The 17533-nt window shown below is 38.4% G+C and overlaps 2 protein-coding genes across 4 annotated transcripts in view; one reads left to right on the forward strand and one right to left on the reverse strand.

Annotated features, from left to right (window-relative positions):
* The window catches only part of LOC124168507 (tetratricopeptide repeat protein 30A), a 31865-nt gene that overhangs the window by 6406 nt on the left and 7926 nt on the right, over positions 1 to 17533 (forward strand). Inside the window, exons 6-14 of one of the 3 annotated variants that reach the window (XM_046546829.1) lie at positions 554 to 718; positions 2175 to 2443; positions 3024 to 3217; positions 5056 to 5266; positions 5343 to 5518; positions 5605 to 5700; positions 5791 to 5903; positions 7760 to 7945; positions 8988 to 11470. In XM_046546829.1, the coding sequence (XP_046402785.1) occupies positions 554 to 718; positions 2175 to 2443; positions 3024 to 3217; positions 5056 to 5266; positions 5343 to 5518; positions 5605 to 5700; positions 5791 to 5903; positions 7760 to 7890 (1355 nt within the window). In that variant the 3' untranslated portion in view covers positions 7891 to 7945; positions 8988 to 11470. The other 2 variants (XM_046546831.1, XM_046546830.1) reach the window with 2 other exon arrangements.
* Positions 14587 to 16582, reverse strand: LOC124167652. Its single transcript, XM_046545634.1, has 7 exons — positions 16423 to 16582; positions 15970 to 16110; positions 15817 to 15882; positions 15641 to 15706; positions 15301 to 15563; positions 14885 to 15074; positions 14587 to 14770 (listed from the first exon to the last, which is right to left on the reverse strand). The coding sequence occupies exons 1-7, from the start codon at positions 16580 to 16582 to the stop codon at positions 14646 to 14648; spliced, it is 1011 nt and encodes a 336-aa protein (XP_046401590.1). The 3' UTR covers positions 14587 to 14645.

The following is a 17533-nucleotide window of genomic DNA, read 5'->3' on the forward strand; positions in this document are numbered from 1 at the left end:
TATTTTCCTTTTTAGCAAAATAAGTTCTATGGGATTGTATGCATGTGGGCATGAATGGCTATGATTGTAAGTAAACCATGGGTGCAAAAAATAGTTAGGGAATTTCTGGGTGGCAAAGGTTAGCATGTACATAGTTGCAAAAGATACCATCAAAAAAGGTTAGCCAGCTTAATTGTGTAAGTGCCTCTTTTAATTTGCTTAGCTAATGATGCTATGTCGGTGATGGATTTTTTATGCCACAAATATTACCGAAATATGAGTTTGGGCCGGTATTACTATTCTTAGGTTAAAATTTCTGTGTAGTTATCAACCCAATAGAATATCTGGAGGAAAACTTTCCATTCTGTATCAAGAATACAACCTAATCCCCACATGGGTGTGCTTAAATTCCTAGATTCACATAGACTATGAGGAATAATAATTTACAAAATACTTATTCCTTAAGGCACTGCTTGAATATTTATAAAACTGAAGTTATTAAATGAAGTTGCTTTCCTCATGACAAAGTTTCTTTGTTTATAATCTGTATGTATATCAACATATTCTTTTGCAGCTACGATTGAAGAGTATGGGATAAGTGAACATCCTGAAATGAGTGTGGGAATGAACACTGAAGGAATTGAGGTGCGGAGTGTTGGCAACACTTTAGCTTTACATGAAACTGCTCTTATAGAAGCTTTCAATCTGAAAGCAGCAATATTTTACCAGCAGAAAAACTGTGAGTATTGCTTGTCTTAGTTACGATTCATTTGAGCTTTAGCCTGAACCGCGTGATGATTTTTTTAGTCCCACTGAGGGATAGTTACAGCAGTAATCTTTCAGATACCATGAAAATGATCATCTAAAGTGCTTGAATAGGCATTTGCAGTAAGTTGTATCTACTGCCTGCTACTCTACTACTCTATTACTACTCTACTGCTGTATTGTATCTGCTCTCATGGTTTCCGCCAGATTGTTTGATGAAGGCAGTTTTGTTGGGAATCCTGTCATCATCTTTAGGTCAGAGGATGCTGGCAGGATTACTGGAAAAACTGTCATCATAAGACACCAATGAAGTAGAAAACCAGGAAAGGTATCGTTTTCATCATCCGATGATCATTTTCACTGTCATTTTTGCTGTGCAGTCCCTGTTTACTTCCTTTGCTCTCCATTGAAAGTGGACTGTGACATTTCCATCACTCTTTGTGATCCTAGTGTTTACTGTGGATAAATGACATTTTTGGGACATACTCAATAATAGAAAAAGTATGTGGAGCTTTTTGCAGGGGTCGTTACTGAAAATATTGTCAAAATGACATTTAGGAAATTTTCCTGTGTAAGTGGATTTTGCTTATAATACAGTACACTCCTGATTTTCTGGGCTAATGATGGGGAGAGACGGCACGAATAATTGTAAAACACTGGTAACCCAAATTTTCACTTAAATGTCTTGCAATGCTCATAATTTACCTAAAACATACAATATATTATTATTTATGCTGTTATTATGTTATTTTAGAGTGCTTCTTGGACTCAATGAGAGCTTTCTTTGCCAGTTCGCAATCTTTTTAGCGGAGTGCGGTCACGCACTGCGACGCTAGGAAAACAGGAACACGGTGCTCCCGTGAATGCAGCTAGCGTATGATCGCTTCCATTTTACGAAGGGGATTCTAACGGAAATAGTAAGCCCGGTTTATCTTAGCGTTAATGCAGTAATTCCGATGATTTTATGTTCGCTTTTATTTTTTATAAAGATCGGGGAAAAAATTGAGTGAGAGTAAAAATCATGCACGGATAATCTGCAACCCGGATAAACTGCAGCCAGATAATCGGGAGTTTGCTGTATATTACAGATTTAGACAAACCACTTTATTTCATATACTGAATGCCATAGATTTTTGATATTTGCTTGTTTTTCATGGCTAGTTAAGTGGTCTAATTACATATAAAAAAAACAAAAATGTACCTAACATGCTTTAGGTTAGATAACATAGCTATTCCATAAAAAAGGGTTCATATTTAGGGAAGTCAGTATGATGCCAAATGGGTTTCCTATGGAGTAGCCTTGGTACGTGCATTTTGGTGTTTACGATGTCATAATATGGAAAAAATGAAGATGTAAATGGAAACTACCTGTGAGAAGTAGAGTTATTCTGTGAATGGGAAATCAGCTTAGGAAAAATTTCTTCTTCTAGTTGATGAAGCAAAAGATGCTTTGACTGACATGCCTCCCAGATCAGAAGAAGAACTGGATGCTGTTACTCTTCATAACCAAGCTTTAATAAATGTAAACACAAATCCGAGTGAATGCTTTGAAAAATTGCAGTTTCTACTGCAACAAAATCCATTTCCACCTGAGACATTTGGAAATCTTTTACTTTTGTACTGTAAATATGAGTACTATGACCTTGCAGCTGATGTTCTGGCTGAGAATGCTCATTTAACTCACAAGTATCTCACTCCTGTAAGTATATCATGTTACCTATTCTGTTGCAACCATTTAGTTTTTTCCAAAAATTCCACAGAGAAAAAAACCATTCGCTTTGACTGGGATTCAAATCTGTATCAATCGATTTCCTGGTGCAGCTGTTCCCCCTGTAATCTCTAGAATAATTGAAAAGATATTGATCTTTAAGATGGTTTTTTTCACCCACTTATCAGACCTTGTTAAAAATATTAATTGATGAGGATGTAAAATCCATTTGTCTACATATATCAGGCCTCAGATGCATTATTGCTATGAGGTATTGCATACTCTCCAAAACAATGACCTTAATCTTCCCCTGAAACACTCCATCTCCTAAAATTATTGAGACAATATACTTTATTGCATCTTAAGACAACATGCTTTATTGCTGCCAAAATCCTGATTTCATTTGGTGCATACTTTGCTGGCATCTTAATGGCAAAGCAGTGTTATATTATAGAGAACTTTTTTCTGCACGCTTTTCTGCTGATTAGATTATGAAACATGCATGACATATGTATAATGCAAATTATTTTTTACGAAACTTATTTTTTTAAATATATTTATTATCCTTCAGGATCTGTATGACTTCTTGGATGCACTGATAACCCAACAAACTTCTCCAGAGGAAGCATACTTGAAATTTGATGACATTGCCTCCAAACTTTCTGAAAGCTTGAGGAAATTAACCAAACAAGTTGATGAGGCTCGGCAGAAGCATGATGACTCCGTAAGGAAGTATTTAAGAGAATATGAAAATGTTTTAGAAAGGTAATGACCACAAGTGTTAGTTTGTGAAAAGTGGTATTTCTCCTTATATAGATCAGTTTAAATTAAAGTACTTGTTGATGAGTGATAAATCATGATCATAAGTGGTGTATTTGTGTTTCTCACTTACAATTAGTTCAATCCTTTGAAATCCTAAAATGCTTATTTTTTCCAGAAATGAATATGCATGTCCTCATATTCTAAGAACTCACTCTTAACTCATTGTTCTTATGCCATCAGCCATTTAGTTACCTTGTTTGTCCCGATTAGTTGCCAAGGAACACTGCTTCAATTTTCTTTGCCACTCTACTTATGTACCTTATATACCCCCACACTTAATTTTGGCTAGTAAGTACACTAAACCTATAAGTATATGGAGCCAATATAATGTCCTAGTGATTAGGGAATAATTTGAAAATTTTCACCAGTTTTTGGATTGTTGGATGATATGCACTTTTGAAATTAATTATAAAAGCAGTGGAACCTCGATCTATCATTTTTCACGGGAAAGGACGACAAAAACGATGAGTGCAGCAATGTTCAACAAGGTTGCCTGTGTAGCAGGAAACAATATTTGAGATAAATTGTGATATTATTTTAAGGATTCATACAGAAATTTAACTGTTTAAAGGAATATTTGAATTTTATGGGAACACTTTGGGCACATTATTGATTCTACCAATACCTCTTTCAAATATCCTAAGGGAACAATCCACTTTGCTAAAAAATGTTTGTGAGCTGTCATGGCATTAACACAGCTGTGATGGATTTCTATCAGATGTAAAAATTGTCATCTATCAAGCACCACTTATAGCACACATATTTATGAGAGCGATGTGCATTTTATGCTTTAAACAACTGTGTTCCCAGGCGCAGTGATTGGTTGTGAGATGGATCACATGGGCCATAAATAGTCTACAATCTGAAATTTCCCTTTCTAATAGGTGTATTTTTAAATATAATTGAGGCAATGGTGTAACGTCTGAACAATGTTATGTTAATGATAAGCAGCATGCCCACCTGATCCTCAGCTTCATCTGAATTCTGTAGCTCGTTCTACTCCCACCCCTACAGTCATGTGCAAGTGGACAACCCAAGGCATTTTGCAATATTCACGCGCTTCTCCCCCTCTTATCTTCTTCTTCATTTTATTTCATCATATTATTTTCAGTCCATCTTCTAAAGTTCTCACTTGCCTCTTCAGTAGGGCCACCATCCGGAGATGAATAAAAATGAAACCTGACTTTTTTAAACCCACTCTGAAAACACTCGCTGGTTTGAAGTGAACCCACTCTGGAAAGTACAAAACCAGTTGCACAAGATGATGTTCAGAGTTGACGCTATCGGTGCAGCGTATTTTCCTTCGAAGCTAAGTGATTTATAGTCTTCGTAACATGAACCCTGCATGAGCCATGATACGGGGTACGTGGGGCCTGTTGGGTGGTCTCGGAGAGGAGAAAAGCATGCGGGGAGTGCTGTGGGCTGATGGGAGGGGTATGGTGGATTTTGGGAAATGCGCAACAAAGTTAATGTCCTATGGCATTGAGCATCTCCTAATGGTATTTCACACATTGTAAATAATTCATTTCATTTTCGTCAAATGTTGGATGCGGTAATATAATAAATCAGGAAATAATAAATGTGGGAATACGATACTTTGGGAAACGATGGATTTGGGAAAAAATTACATTGTCTCAAAGTGCGGAAAACGAACGGTAGATCGAAATTCCACTGTACACTATAATAATTTAATAAGCATTTCCCCCTCGAAATTCCACTGTACACTTAATTTAATAAGCATTTCCCCCCTGTGACAATTACACTCTCATTTCATTTTTCAGGTATATTCCGGTCCTAATGGCTCAAGCTAAAATTTATTGGGATATGGAGAACTACCCCCAAGTTCAAAAAATTTTTAAGAAGTCTGTAGAATTTTGTGAACATAGTGACGTATGGAAGCTGAATGTGGCTCATGTTCTTTTTATGCAAGAGGGCAAGTTGAAGGAAGCTACTAAGTTTTATGAACCAATTGTGAAGAAAAATTATGACAATGTAAACAATGATTCTTTTATTTTGACTAACTTACTCATAATGAGAAATAAATTTATTAATTCATTTTTCCCTCTAGATGCTGAATGTGAGTGCCATTGTCTTGGCAAATCTTTGTGTAGCATACATCATGACTGCCCAAAATGAAGAAGCAGAAGAATTAATGAAAAAATTGGAAAAGGAAGAAGAGCAACTTACATTTGAAGACTCTGATAAAAAAGTGTTCCATTTATGCATTGTAAACCTTGTGATTGGGTAAGATTCACGCTATTAAGAATTTGAGTCTTACCATTTCAACAAATATTTTTTTCTCATGTACTAAAAAATCCTTTCTAATGTAGGACTCTTTACTGTGCCAAAGGAAATTATGAGTTTGGAATATCCAGGGTTATGAGGAGCCTGGAGCCCTTCAACAAAAAGCTTGGCACAGATACATGGTAAACTCAATGGATATGATTAACCTTTTTGCTTACATTAATGCAAGAAAATATTGGTAACATTCTAATGCAGAAAATTATTAATTCCAGGTATCATGCTAAGCGATGCTTTTTATCCCTCATCGAAGTCATTGCCAAAAATATAATTTTAGTTAGAGACTCAGTGATACAAGAATGCATTGTGTTTTTGGAACAGTGTGAGGGTAAGTGGTAAAGAATCATACTTATGATAGGTTTCCTGAAGTAATCTCAGGTTAGTGTGGTAGCCAACAGGCACCACAAAATAAGATTCTAAACTGATTCAATTATAGAGGTCAAGTGGAACTTCTGATTTGGGGTCCACCACTGTAGTGACCTGACTAAGGCTCATGTCCTCTCTTTATAGAGAGTAGTTATTAACTAAAAGTACCGGTTGAAATTGAAACAAAGAACTCATTGAAACACATATAGAAGAATAGTGCAGTGAATTGTCTCTGGTGATATGGCTTCCAACAGACACAAAACTAGGAGAACAAAGCACCAAACACATTGGCTCCCAAATATGGCAAGTGAAGGCAGAGAATTGATATATGCAGGTCTAATATCATAATTAGCAGTGATTTATTGCTTAATGCATATGGAAGTAGAATTTTCTCACCTTGACCTTTTTTGTAATGAGTGTGTGGAGAGATCAGGTATACTTTCTGCAAAGATTTGGACTCTACAGAGGGCCCCTATGGACCTCAAGGGCTGTCAATTTGGCTGTCTGGGATTGCATGTATTTGAGAAATTCATACAAAATTTGTTCGAGTGTAGAGGTTTCTTTTCAACTAGACTGCCACCTGCAGTGGTTAAAAGGAATGGTAATTCCTCGCCAGTGTTGCAACCACAGTAACTCGCACCCAACTCAACTGGGTTCCTTGGTAAGGACCCTACTAAGACAGCCTCAGTTTTAAACTATGTTTCTTCTCGGGACTCCTGGAACTGTGTTAATGATCTGTGGCTATGGGAACAAAAGCAATCAGAAAACATATTAGGTCAATAAGAGAGCAGTCAAGTTGTGCAAAAAATCCACAAAGAAAAACATTCACCTTGACTAGGATGCGGGTGACTCTGTAAAGATATTACCGTGGCTAATCGTGGTAGTCTTAAATTAGTCAAGTTGTACATGAAATGGTGCACAAGAGCATTGAATACATGTTTTTCAGACATATATGTAGTGGCCCCTTTAAGTAAGCTGAAGAATAAGCACTTACAACAGAAGATTGTAAGTGAAGTGGTCAGGAGGAAAACTTAAGTTCAGTACAGTACTAATAGAAGTGTGGGTATGATGAGGAAGAATAGCCAATGACAGTGGTGCATAGGAGATATTGGCTGGAGTGGGTGCTGGGTGGACGAGAATGGAACCACGAAGAACAGGAGTCAGTGGTCCAGGATAAGAGCAAGAGAAGCTATATCAGCTCTTAGAATGCTTAAAGAGAAGAGAACAAACCGAGTAATAAAACTTAAATTGACCCAATTGCGTAAGAGCATTTGTTAATGACATGATTTCTCAGCATTCGCCCATTACCCATGTATTGTTACGTAGTAAGCTATAAATTAGTGCTGGCATTCTCTTAATAGTTAACCCCTTGGTTGGGGGCAGAAATTTCCTTATCTTTCACCTGGTGGGGAGCAAATCCACCGATTTTCGGAGAAACCGTTTTCGAAAAAAAATTTATAGTAAAGCTATTGCACAAAAATGGCAATATACTTAAAATATATTGGTATAGAACCTCTGACAAAGCAAAAAACATGCAATGATACATAAAGAATGAATATTCACGCCTTCTCCGCATAACATTGCGACGCGACGGCACGCGCGACTATAGTCGCGCTCCCCACATGGGGAGCGGAGTCCGCTTGCGACTATAGTCGCTCTCCCCAGTTAAGGGGTTAAGAATGGAGAAGCTCTCTGTATTAATTGAGCAGAATGGTTGGAAGGAAGTATTTTAAAATGCATGGTTAGCTTAACTTGATGTGTATGTACCTATCAAAATACCAATTGAATCAATAACCATTATAAATTATTTCATTCCAGTATTTGGAAGAAATATAAGGACTGTCAATGAGCAACCATTGGAGGAATCTCAAATACACGTAGGAAAAACCACGGTTGCATACGAAGCTCGACTGTTGAAATGCTTACTTATGAAATTTCAAGAACAATAAGTAAGCATGTGAGTTAATGCACCATAATCATTCCAGATGAGACCACATGAATGAGGTAAATATAATTTCACTTGCAATATTTTAAGAGAACACGCCAGTGCAGTAATGTAAGATACAGTTGATACCTTGAAATTTGAATATCTGAGATATAATCGGGTGTCTCATCGGGTACTCATGTCATATCTGAGGTTAAATATTTAAAGTCAATAGTGCATATCCACAATGGGACAATAAATTTTGTTGGGCATAGTCTAAAAATATTCTCTCAGTGTTTCATCCCGAAGACTGATATAAATAGGTAAGGATAGAGCTCGTCCCAACTAAGCCCCAGGCATATGAAATTCACATGTTCTGATTTGGGGACTCTGGTTTGATGAAAAATACTTTACCCACTATGCTGCCATCTCTCCTCATTGTTTGATCAGGGTTGCCCAGAGAGTGGGAAGCCTAAGGGGGAGCACATAGTTCTTGGTTCCTTGAGATCAGCAGTTAAACAAAGCTTTCTGCTTGAGTTTCTGCCTCCTTGGTTCTCTTTCAGGTCTCTATATGAGTTTGCCAAATTTTTGGTTTCTATCCTACTCAGTGTTTCAGGCTGCAAGTTGGTTTGAAAGGAGAGAGGATAGTGGTGGACAAAGACTTCCTTAATCTAGGAAGGGGCCCAATATTTTCTCAAGACCATTTTATGACCATTCTTAGGAAATCAACACTGTTTTTCCCAAGTAAAATAACGGATGGGGGCAAGAACTGTTTTAGGGGGTGGAATTGCAGAAAACTCCAGCATGCTGTTTCCCTAAAGAACCATCTTAGCAAGAGAGGCCTTCTTAAATTAGCATGTCTACAGTGGAATCTGAGAAACCCATGCATGATCTCTTAGGAGCAATAAAATAGCCTTGAAAGTGTAACGAAAAATGTTAACTTTAATTCTAAATATGTAATCAAGATGCAAAGTGCAAAATCTATATGTCACTCATAAATCACAGATAGTAAAGTCCTTCTATTTGTAGGCAGGTTGAATTACTGCCGTTGAGTTGGGGAAATAAAAACTTGTATTGGAGAACCACCACCTACCAGGAATACAATCCTTCATATTTTTTCAGGAATTACAATGTGCATGTTATAATCAATGGGGAAAAGATGGAGCAACTTAGAAGGTATAGATATTCAGGAAGCATGCTGACTGAAGACTGGAGGAGTGAGACAAGAATAGCTATTGGAAAGGATGCCCTCCATAAGAAGGGAAAGGTGTTATGTCACAGCATGCACCTAGAGCTGAGGAAGAGACTGGTGAAATGCTGTGCGTGGAGTGTTGTGTTATGTGGAGAGTAGTGCTGTGTTATGTGGAGAGTGGTGTTGCGTTATGTGGAGTGTAGTGTTGTGTGAAACATGGACATTGGGAAGAAGAGATAGGGATAGGATCAACGCTTTTGAGATGTGGGTGTGGAGGAGGCTGGACAGAGTGAAGTCATTGGATAAAGTGAGGAATGAGGAGGTGCTGGAAAGAGTTGGAGAGGAAAGAACATATTATTAAGAACTATAGTAAAGAGAAAGGGGAATGTTATTGGTTATATTTTTAGAGGGAAGGGGATTTCAAATACAGCAGTCGAGGGAACAGTGGAAGGAGAAAATATAAGAGGAAGGAGAAGGCTGAAGACGGAGTGAGGTTAAAAAGAAAGTGTAAGGAAACCAAAGAAGAGGCCTTGGGCAGAAGGAGGTGGAGACAACTTTGGTGTTAGGGACCTCCCAGTTGGCAGAAAACCAGTTTATGATGATACAAGGGTGGAGGCAGTTGTCCCCCCTAAGGGCAGGCACGCACTAGCATGACCACGGCCACGACCACAACCAGTTTTAGCATTGCAACAAATGGAGGGACGCGCACTAGGCCAAGTGCGACTCGTTGGTCGGACCCGAGTCGTCCGACCAAAATTTTTGAATTTGGTCGTCCCCGACTCAGCGGTCGTTGCGGCAAGAAATTACACAATTCTAATGGCTCGCCGCGCACTGACTCCGACCTGACCATACCGATTGAGCAAGTGGACGGTGAATGTGTTTTGCTATCGTGGGTGTGGTCGTGCTCTGGTCGGAAGATGTGCGACAAAGATCTGTCGTGGTCGTGCTAGTGCGTGCCTGGCCTAAGTACAAGGACAGAATTTTTCAACTACCTTGAAGGGTGGGATGTGCCTTTTTTTGCATAGAATGTTTATTCCACTATTTTGAAACTTTCATTTATTATTGATTTATTTGAAGTATCATGTGATATGTTATATTTATTATTTATTACATAAACTATTTATCCACTGATCTTGATAAGACAAGTATGCTCATGATGGCCGATTTTAAATCGACATGCTAGACTTTAATAGAATTAATTTGTTATTTATTTTCCTTTTGGCATTCTTTTGTTTTGCTATCCTAGTTAAATATGGGATTCACTGTCTCTTTTCTCTGAGGATACACGAGTATTTCTCAAACCCTGTGTGTGTTTCGGGTTGCATTCAAGCTACACTTGCCTATTGTTTTATTCAATCTCCTTCTTCAGTACTTTTGAAATAGTGATTGTACATTTACAGCATTTTGTAAATTCCTGTTGGATGAATCATTCCGTAATTTAAATATTTATACATAAATTTATATCATTTTATCTGCGATGGAATATTTTTGTGACACAAGAGGAGAATGGTCCAATAAAAGAACTCCTTAAATTATCATTTTATGAAGTATCCATAGTAAAATCAAAAAGGAATCTCTGTGGAATTATCTTTTGATTGGGTGAACACAGTTGGTATAATTGTACTTGTGGAATATAGGAATTTGTTCGTTACCATCAGTGTTCAAAGGAACAACCTATATCCATGCTCGGTGCTCAAATCCTTACTTTAACCCGTAACCAGTGACGTGCCTTTTTTTGTTACACATCTATTGACGTGTGGTCTGGGAGACTGTAATAAATCAGATATTCATAAAATGTTGCAATGCCATTTTTATTTATTTGTTTCATGTTTCTTTAACTGCTTAACTATTCTATAACTTATATTTTATTTTATGCATTACCAATACAAATATAGTCAAATTCATCATTTTCAAATCATACTTGGTGGGCTTGCTAGGAATATACATTTGGAAACTGCATCGGCCCCTGAAGGCAATTAACATTTCATCAATGCTAGTTACCGTTCCCAAAGCTTAGGGACATTTTTACTGTAGAGCAAAATAACTCAGAAATTTTAGCTATTGGGTCAGTTTTCAATCAGGTCATTGGATCTACAAGGTTATCAAAACGGAGATTCGTAAACAATAAAGTAAACCACTTTCCTGAGATTACTGATCAGAAAATTTCCTAGCCAGTAGCATTTGTGGCAAATATGTTGCAAATGTCTTCATCATTAGATTTCAAAATCACAGAATTAGCCAAAAGACCAAGGAAGGCTTTTAATTCCATCAAATCAACGTTTTGTAGCTCTGACCTGCTATCCCTTTTATACTTCTGTGGCGTTACGTCTTTCAATCTTCCAGATTGTGAACATAAGCCCCAGACACAGGGAACTCCAATCGTCTGTCACTAGCTAGTTGAGGGAAAGACTCCACAAACAAGAATAATCAGCACTCAAAGAAACAATTGTCTCAAAATTACGAGTCATTTTCAATCAATATCTATTAGAAGTAGAAATATTCAAAATCAGAATTTTTACAGAAAACAACAATTATAACTAAAAATCTCATAGGAAACATTACTAAAGAATAAGTACAAGCTGTATGATTTTTAAGAAATCAGCCTCTGTCAGCCGAGCAATTTATCCACCGCCAGCACCGAAGCAAGAGAGAGCTTGCTGACCTCCGAAACGTGTCAGGGTGGAGGGGAGGGAATTTGCAAAGTAGTGGAGGGGTAATATATGGCGATGTTCAAGTTAGCTGCATCGGTGTAAATCTGCCGGTAGGCACCCCTGTTGACTGGCACCACTGCAAAACGTCCGTCATCCAAGCCGGGGTTGCGGGAGAACCGCGTACCGCCGGGTTTACTCTCCTCTATCTCCTGGGTTGGAGACATAACCAAGTGGGGTGATAGTTGGTAGAGGCAAGACATTGGAATTCAAGGAGGGGAAAGACGCAGTGGGATGAGGCGTTGGAGGGAGAGGGAATTGTGATAGGACAAGTGGATTACTTCTCACTCCAAACTGCATTCTTATGCCTCAGCACCCACTTCCCCTTGATTGCCAAGGAGTAGGTATTCCTCCGCCGTACTACCTATATAAGTCTTCATCTCCAGGTGGGCTGGCGTCAGAGGGCTGGCGTTGGAGGTCTGCATCGTAGGGCAGCGTCGAAGGACAGAGTTCAGAGACGAGAGTTCCGAGACTTTCGAGAGTTCCGAGACGGGAGTCTCTGAGCCTTTGAGTCGAAGGGCCTTTGCGCGAAAATCCTTTGTGCAAAAAACCTTAGTGCAAAAAGTCCTTAGCGGGAGAAGTTCTGCGGATAAGTTCGGAGGAATTTCTGGGGGGGGACACCAGAAATTTTTGGGGGGCACACTAAAAAATGCCACACTTCTCTCCTATTGCTTGAAGCTTCGTGTTTGTCCAGTGCAAAATCAATTGCAACATTCACTCATCAAAAATCTGAGACCAATGATTAAGAGGCTAAACATCCTTGCCTAGTTAATATGCAATCCTTCAAACCAGGTTTCTGAGTAACAATGTTTTGGTCACTTGATGACCACTGACAGCAATTTATACCGTAAAAAAATTGTCTGAGCTCAGGGAGAACGTTCAATACATCACATCTGTGCTCCTTTCTTCACTGTGGTATTTGTCAGCTGAAGTCAACAGATTTTCGTGCAACTTCAATAACTACACGCTCAAGGACTTTTTCAGGTTGCCTAAAAATGAAATAGTAAAAACATACGCCTAGGACATTTGTAGATGTAACGGCACTTGCATTTCAATGAATTACTCTCAATGTTTCCTGGGCCCTTTCTATTTCTTTTGGCGATAAAACTCAATGCTTAGATGTTCTGTCCCCAAATACTGAAAGGGAGACTGAGTGTCAAAAAAAAGAGCACAAGTGAATGTTTCACTCCAGGCATAGGCGAGCAAAATTTCGGGCTTCAATGGGTCCTGTCATTTTCACAAAATACATTACATGCATACTGCCTGTAAAGGGTACAAGAAATCAACCAATGGTTTGTTGTAATAGGGTGGTTTCCTATTACTTTTTTCATTGTCCAAATAGAGTACGAATTGCTCTTACAGTACGAATTTCAGGCTTTTAGATTTTTAGATGACGATATCTATTTTTCGTGATTAAATGAAAAGTGAAAATTTTCAAGCACATGAAAATGCAACAGCTAAGCATGAATGCTGGGAAAATGCCGTGAGAAGTATTTCTGGTTCCCGCTTCCGCAGTGTGAGGTGACCTTGGGGCGAGGCTTTGAGTGCTGCTACGATGCAGGCTGCTGGCAGGTAGCACTTGGCTTAAATAAGGTTTATTATTATCCCACCAAACGAAGGAACTTAGGCAATTTTAATAGGTGATTATTAAGAGATATTTCTCTGAGCTCTGTGCCTCATGCATGCATTGGTAATCTCAGACGATGTAAAACTCCCGACTGCTCGTATAGAATATAGGTCCCTGTGATGTCACCTGGAGTGGCATCGCATGGCTGCCAATCTGGCGTTTTTCAAATGAGGTTAAAATTGACCATTAACATTTGTCCAAACTGGGATTTCTAAAACCAAAGAATTTGTATATTTTGAATACACTAATGGTGGGTAACGAATCGCAGTCAATGCCTTTCATTATCTTTGATGAAGGAAACTATCCTATTGTTTGTAAAATCAATAAAAAGCTTCGCATTCAAAGAATTTAAAAAACAAAATGATTGATGTTCTGATAAAAACCGGATTACATTTGTTTAGCATTTGTCCTTAGTTACGAATTGAAAAGTCATTTACTTCCCAGTTAACACACATGAGTCCTATGTGAAGTCTTAAAGAGCTCATACAAATTTGTATGAGTCTTATGACACGGTCTCAAATGCCTCATGAGGAGGTCTTTATGAGGTCTTATGCAATCATACAAGAGTCATGAAGGATGTCACGTAAGACTCCTAAAGACCTCCTGCATGAGGTCCCGTAAGACTCCTATAAGACCGTAGCTGCGAAGGGGGCGCCATCTGTTGATTGATGGTAGAACTACGATCTATCATCGCTTAATTATACCGAAAGATGGCGCTAAAATCGATTCATAATACGCCGGGTTGCCTATATAACCCCCGGGAGACCACAGTACCGTCTGTTAATAATATAGTAATTCCGTTGTTCTAAAACTTACTGACCATGAATATTACTGGAAAAAAGCAGTGAAAGAAACCAATCTTCTTTGTTATTAAAAAGGAAATAGAGTAGCTACACATTCAAACACACTAGGGAGAGGTATAAAAATACCAAAACATTAACCTACTCAATAGAAATAACCATTTAGAGAAAAGTTTCCAGTTAAAAAAGTAGACAGCCATCAACCAATCTCCCAAGGTTTTGGTTCCTTGGCAAATAGTATCAATTACCTAGATGTTAAGCTGGCAGAGGCTGGATTAACAAATGCATTCCTCATCCTGTTAATAAATCACCTGAAATTATAAAACGAACTGACAATAAAGGCAACTAAACCACTAATGGAAGGAAGCATGGGAAGTCATAAGTAGACATATAATTCACTTTACAGGCATGAACAATTTTTTATTGGACACGAAATGGGAACAATATCAACAACTAAACAGCAGGAACATTTTTTTTTTCGGCATACTTCAAACGGTCTCCTGCATGCTGCAGCCACTGCTTGGCTACTCTCTCCAAGCTGGCAATGTTGCTTGAACAATGGGACTCCATTACAGCAGCTGGAAAATATATTCATCATAAGGGTGATAGAAAATAACTATAAGGCTGAGGAAATGATTAAGTAGACTTCATAAGCCACCTAAATACCATTCAGGAGGAAAACTTATTCATACCAATCAATGTATCTGCAAACTTAGTAGTTCTTAAAGACATGGTATCTTGGGAGCACCCTCCTTTCTTGCTCCCATGCTGTGGACCAGTCCACGTCAGTTGATATGCTAACTCATTAGTCAGGAGGGTCGACAACACCCTCCTCAGGTGGGCATCTCCACTTGCTCCTCCAATGAGTTTTACTTTCAGCTTCTGCGAAGTGCAAGAAAGATCTCAATTAGAATGTTTTGGATCATCATACCCAGTTCCTAAGGAATTCACAATGCTTATTATTTCAGGAAAATGTTTAAAATTCATAATGCTTATTATTTCAGGAAAATGTTTAAAATTCATGGCTCATTACTACAATGAAAACCTTGCATAGAAACAATATATTTCACATCTTAAGAAATATGAATCAATTGAAGATATGGCTCACCAACTGTTTCCGGGCTTGCTCATCACTCAGTAGTTTTCCCTCAAAAGTTGTAATTTCTCTGACTGACTTTAATGGAAAAGTTGGCAGAGCATCTAATGTGCTCGACATTTGGGCACCAGAATAACTCTCTAATCCTTCATTTTGAAGGAATGCCAGCACAAAGTCAAGCTTATTACTTAGCGTCTCATTCTTCCTTTCCATATTATCTAATCTGGCATGCAAATTTGCAAATTCTCTTTTCATTAGAGCTGCAATGTTATATTCTGAAATATAGTATGCAATGCAGGGATTAAACTGATTGATAAAGACATATTAAAACCAAGATTTGAAGTAAAAATACCTCCTCCAACGTCATCTGTCTCTATAGGAGAAGGCAGAGGTCCTTCTTGATTGTCACCACCAAGACCTGAAAACAAAAATAGCAATTCAATGCCAAATATAACCTCTTTCTGCAAATCACCTTCTGAATGACAAATTACATAATCCATTATCATCCATCATTAATATATTTCCTACCATTCGTTTCCACATTAATTTTGACCGAACTTGGTCCACTTTTAGATGCACAATTTTCATGAACTTCTGGAAGGCAAAGGTAAGGCATCATTATTGGGACTATTTAAATTCCTTCAACACAAACTTTGTCCATACATTATTGAGAAAACCAACCATTTTCAATGATGCCCGACTTCATAGTATTTGATGATTTTTTAATGCTTCCACTGCACTGAGGCCTTTGAATGCCTTTAGTGTGTTCTCCACGAGACAATCCCACAGGTGGAGGGGGTAACTTATCTAAAAGATCATCACCTAGAATAAAAGAACATATTTGGAGAACAATTACTCTTTCGTCAGGCTTTTAAGAACAACAAACAACTTTTGTTGTTCTTGAAAGCCTGACGAAACCAGCAGCTTAGCACGGCGAAACTGTTGCCTAATACTATGAAATTAATTGATTGCAAAACCAAAAGCCTGAATACCATAAACAATGAGCTACAAAAATCGACAAATAAAAGATAACTCCTATTGAGGCTGAGGAGCAGTAGATCCTTATCCACCAAGAATATCCAATCCTCAGTGGATGAGGAACCATCCAGTATTCATGATGGAACATATTCCTACCTTCACTTCCAAGTTCCACCATATCATCAAAATGTTTCCTTTTTCTCTGCCTCTTCCCTTTGTTCCCTTGGGCTTTCATTTCAGGCTGATATTGTGATAGCCGGCAGCCACTATTTTCCACCGTAGAATTATGTTTGGTATGTTTGATAAAAAGAGTCATGGTCAATAACCATAATTTCTATTTATATGTCGATAAACAGATTCAACACATAATTTCCCTTCATGACTGTCGTACCGTGTCATATTTTTGTTTATCAATTGTGCTAATGGTTTCTACATATTATTATATTATTCTAGTTCCTCAAAATAGATTAAACTGGAATTTTCATCATGGTACACCCTTACGCACATGTAGAGCAAGATCAGGGTGAATATAATAAACAATTCATGAACACATCTCACCCGCCGCAATTAATTATATTTAATAAGGGTGTTTGTGCGATAAAGTCCAGTCTGGGAGAATTTTCTCCCAGACGACCCTATCGCTCATTTGCCGATATTAGTATTGTATGAACGTTACTCACCTCGATTTTCAGCACGATGTACACTTTCTGCGAACCAGACGAGGTGCAAGATGCACACGAGGGTCCGATAAAACAAGCCGATCCCAGGAAAAACGGGTCGAAACAAAGCCGGATCAGTAGAGCGGTCCAAAGAAGGTATGGTGATAATATTTTTTTAGGAATCCAAAGGAAGAGCAAAGAAGGATGATCCAAAACATGTCCCGATTCCGTGAAGGGTTCAACAGCAGGGCGAGAAAAAAATTAGTCACGTAAATATATTTCATTGCGAACTCATTATTATAAATTGTGCAAAAGGAATGCATACGAACCAAACTGACCTCGGAAATTCAAGACGATGTCCGGGCACGCACGCGTCCTACGACGACACTCAAGTCCACCAAATGTCAAAACAGACCCAGAAAAATCGGGCAAGTAAAACGATGCAATAGTCCGATTCAGGCAGGGTGAAAATCAAAGAAAGTCCGAAGGAGGCAGGGTCAAAATAGATTCACTGAGCGGAATGTCCAAAGCGGTGCGAGGGTCGAAAACGGGAGAGAGAGGTCCAAATTACGCGCGAAGTCAATAAAGGTTCCGTTAGGGTAGTTCAA

Source organism: Ischnura elegans, chromosome 11, assembly GCF_921293095.1.
Source record: "Ischnura elegans chromosome 11, ioIscEleg1.1, whole genome shotgun sequence".
Lineage (NCBI taxonomy): Eukaryota > Metazoa > Arthropoda > Insecta > Odonata > Coenagrionidae > Ischnura > Ischnura elegans.

Coding starts and splice junctions, on each gene's coding strand:
- LOC124167652 (XM_046545634.1), bottom strand. CDS start 16,582: ATGACTCTTTTTATCAAACATACCAAACATAATTCTACGGTGGAAAAT. Junction 16,111..16,422: donor GGTGGAACTTGGAAGTGAAG/GTAGGAATATGT, acceptor CTTTTATTCTAG/GTGATGATCTTTTAGATAAG. Junction 15,564..15,640: donor GACAGATGACGTTGGAGGAG/GTATTTTTACTT, acceptor ACTATATTTCAG/AATATAACATTGCAGCTCTA.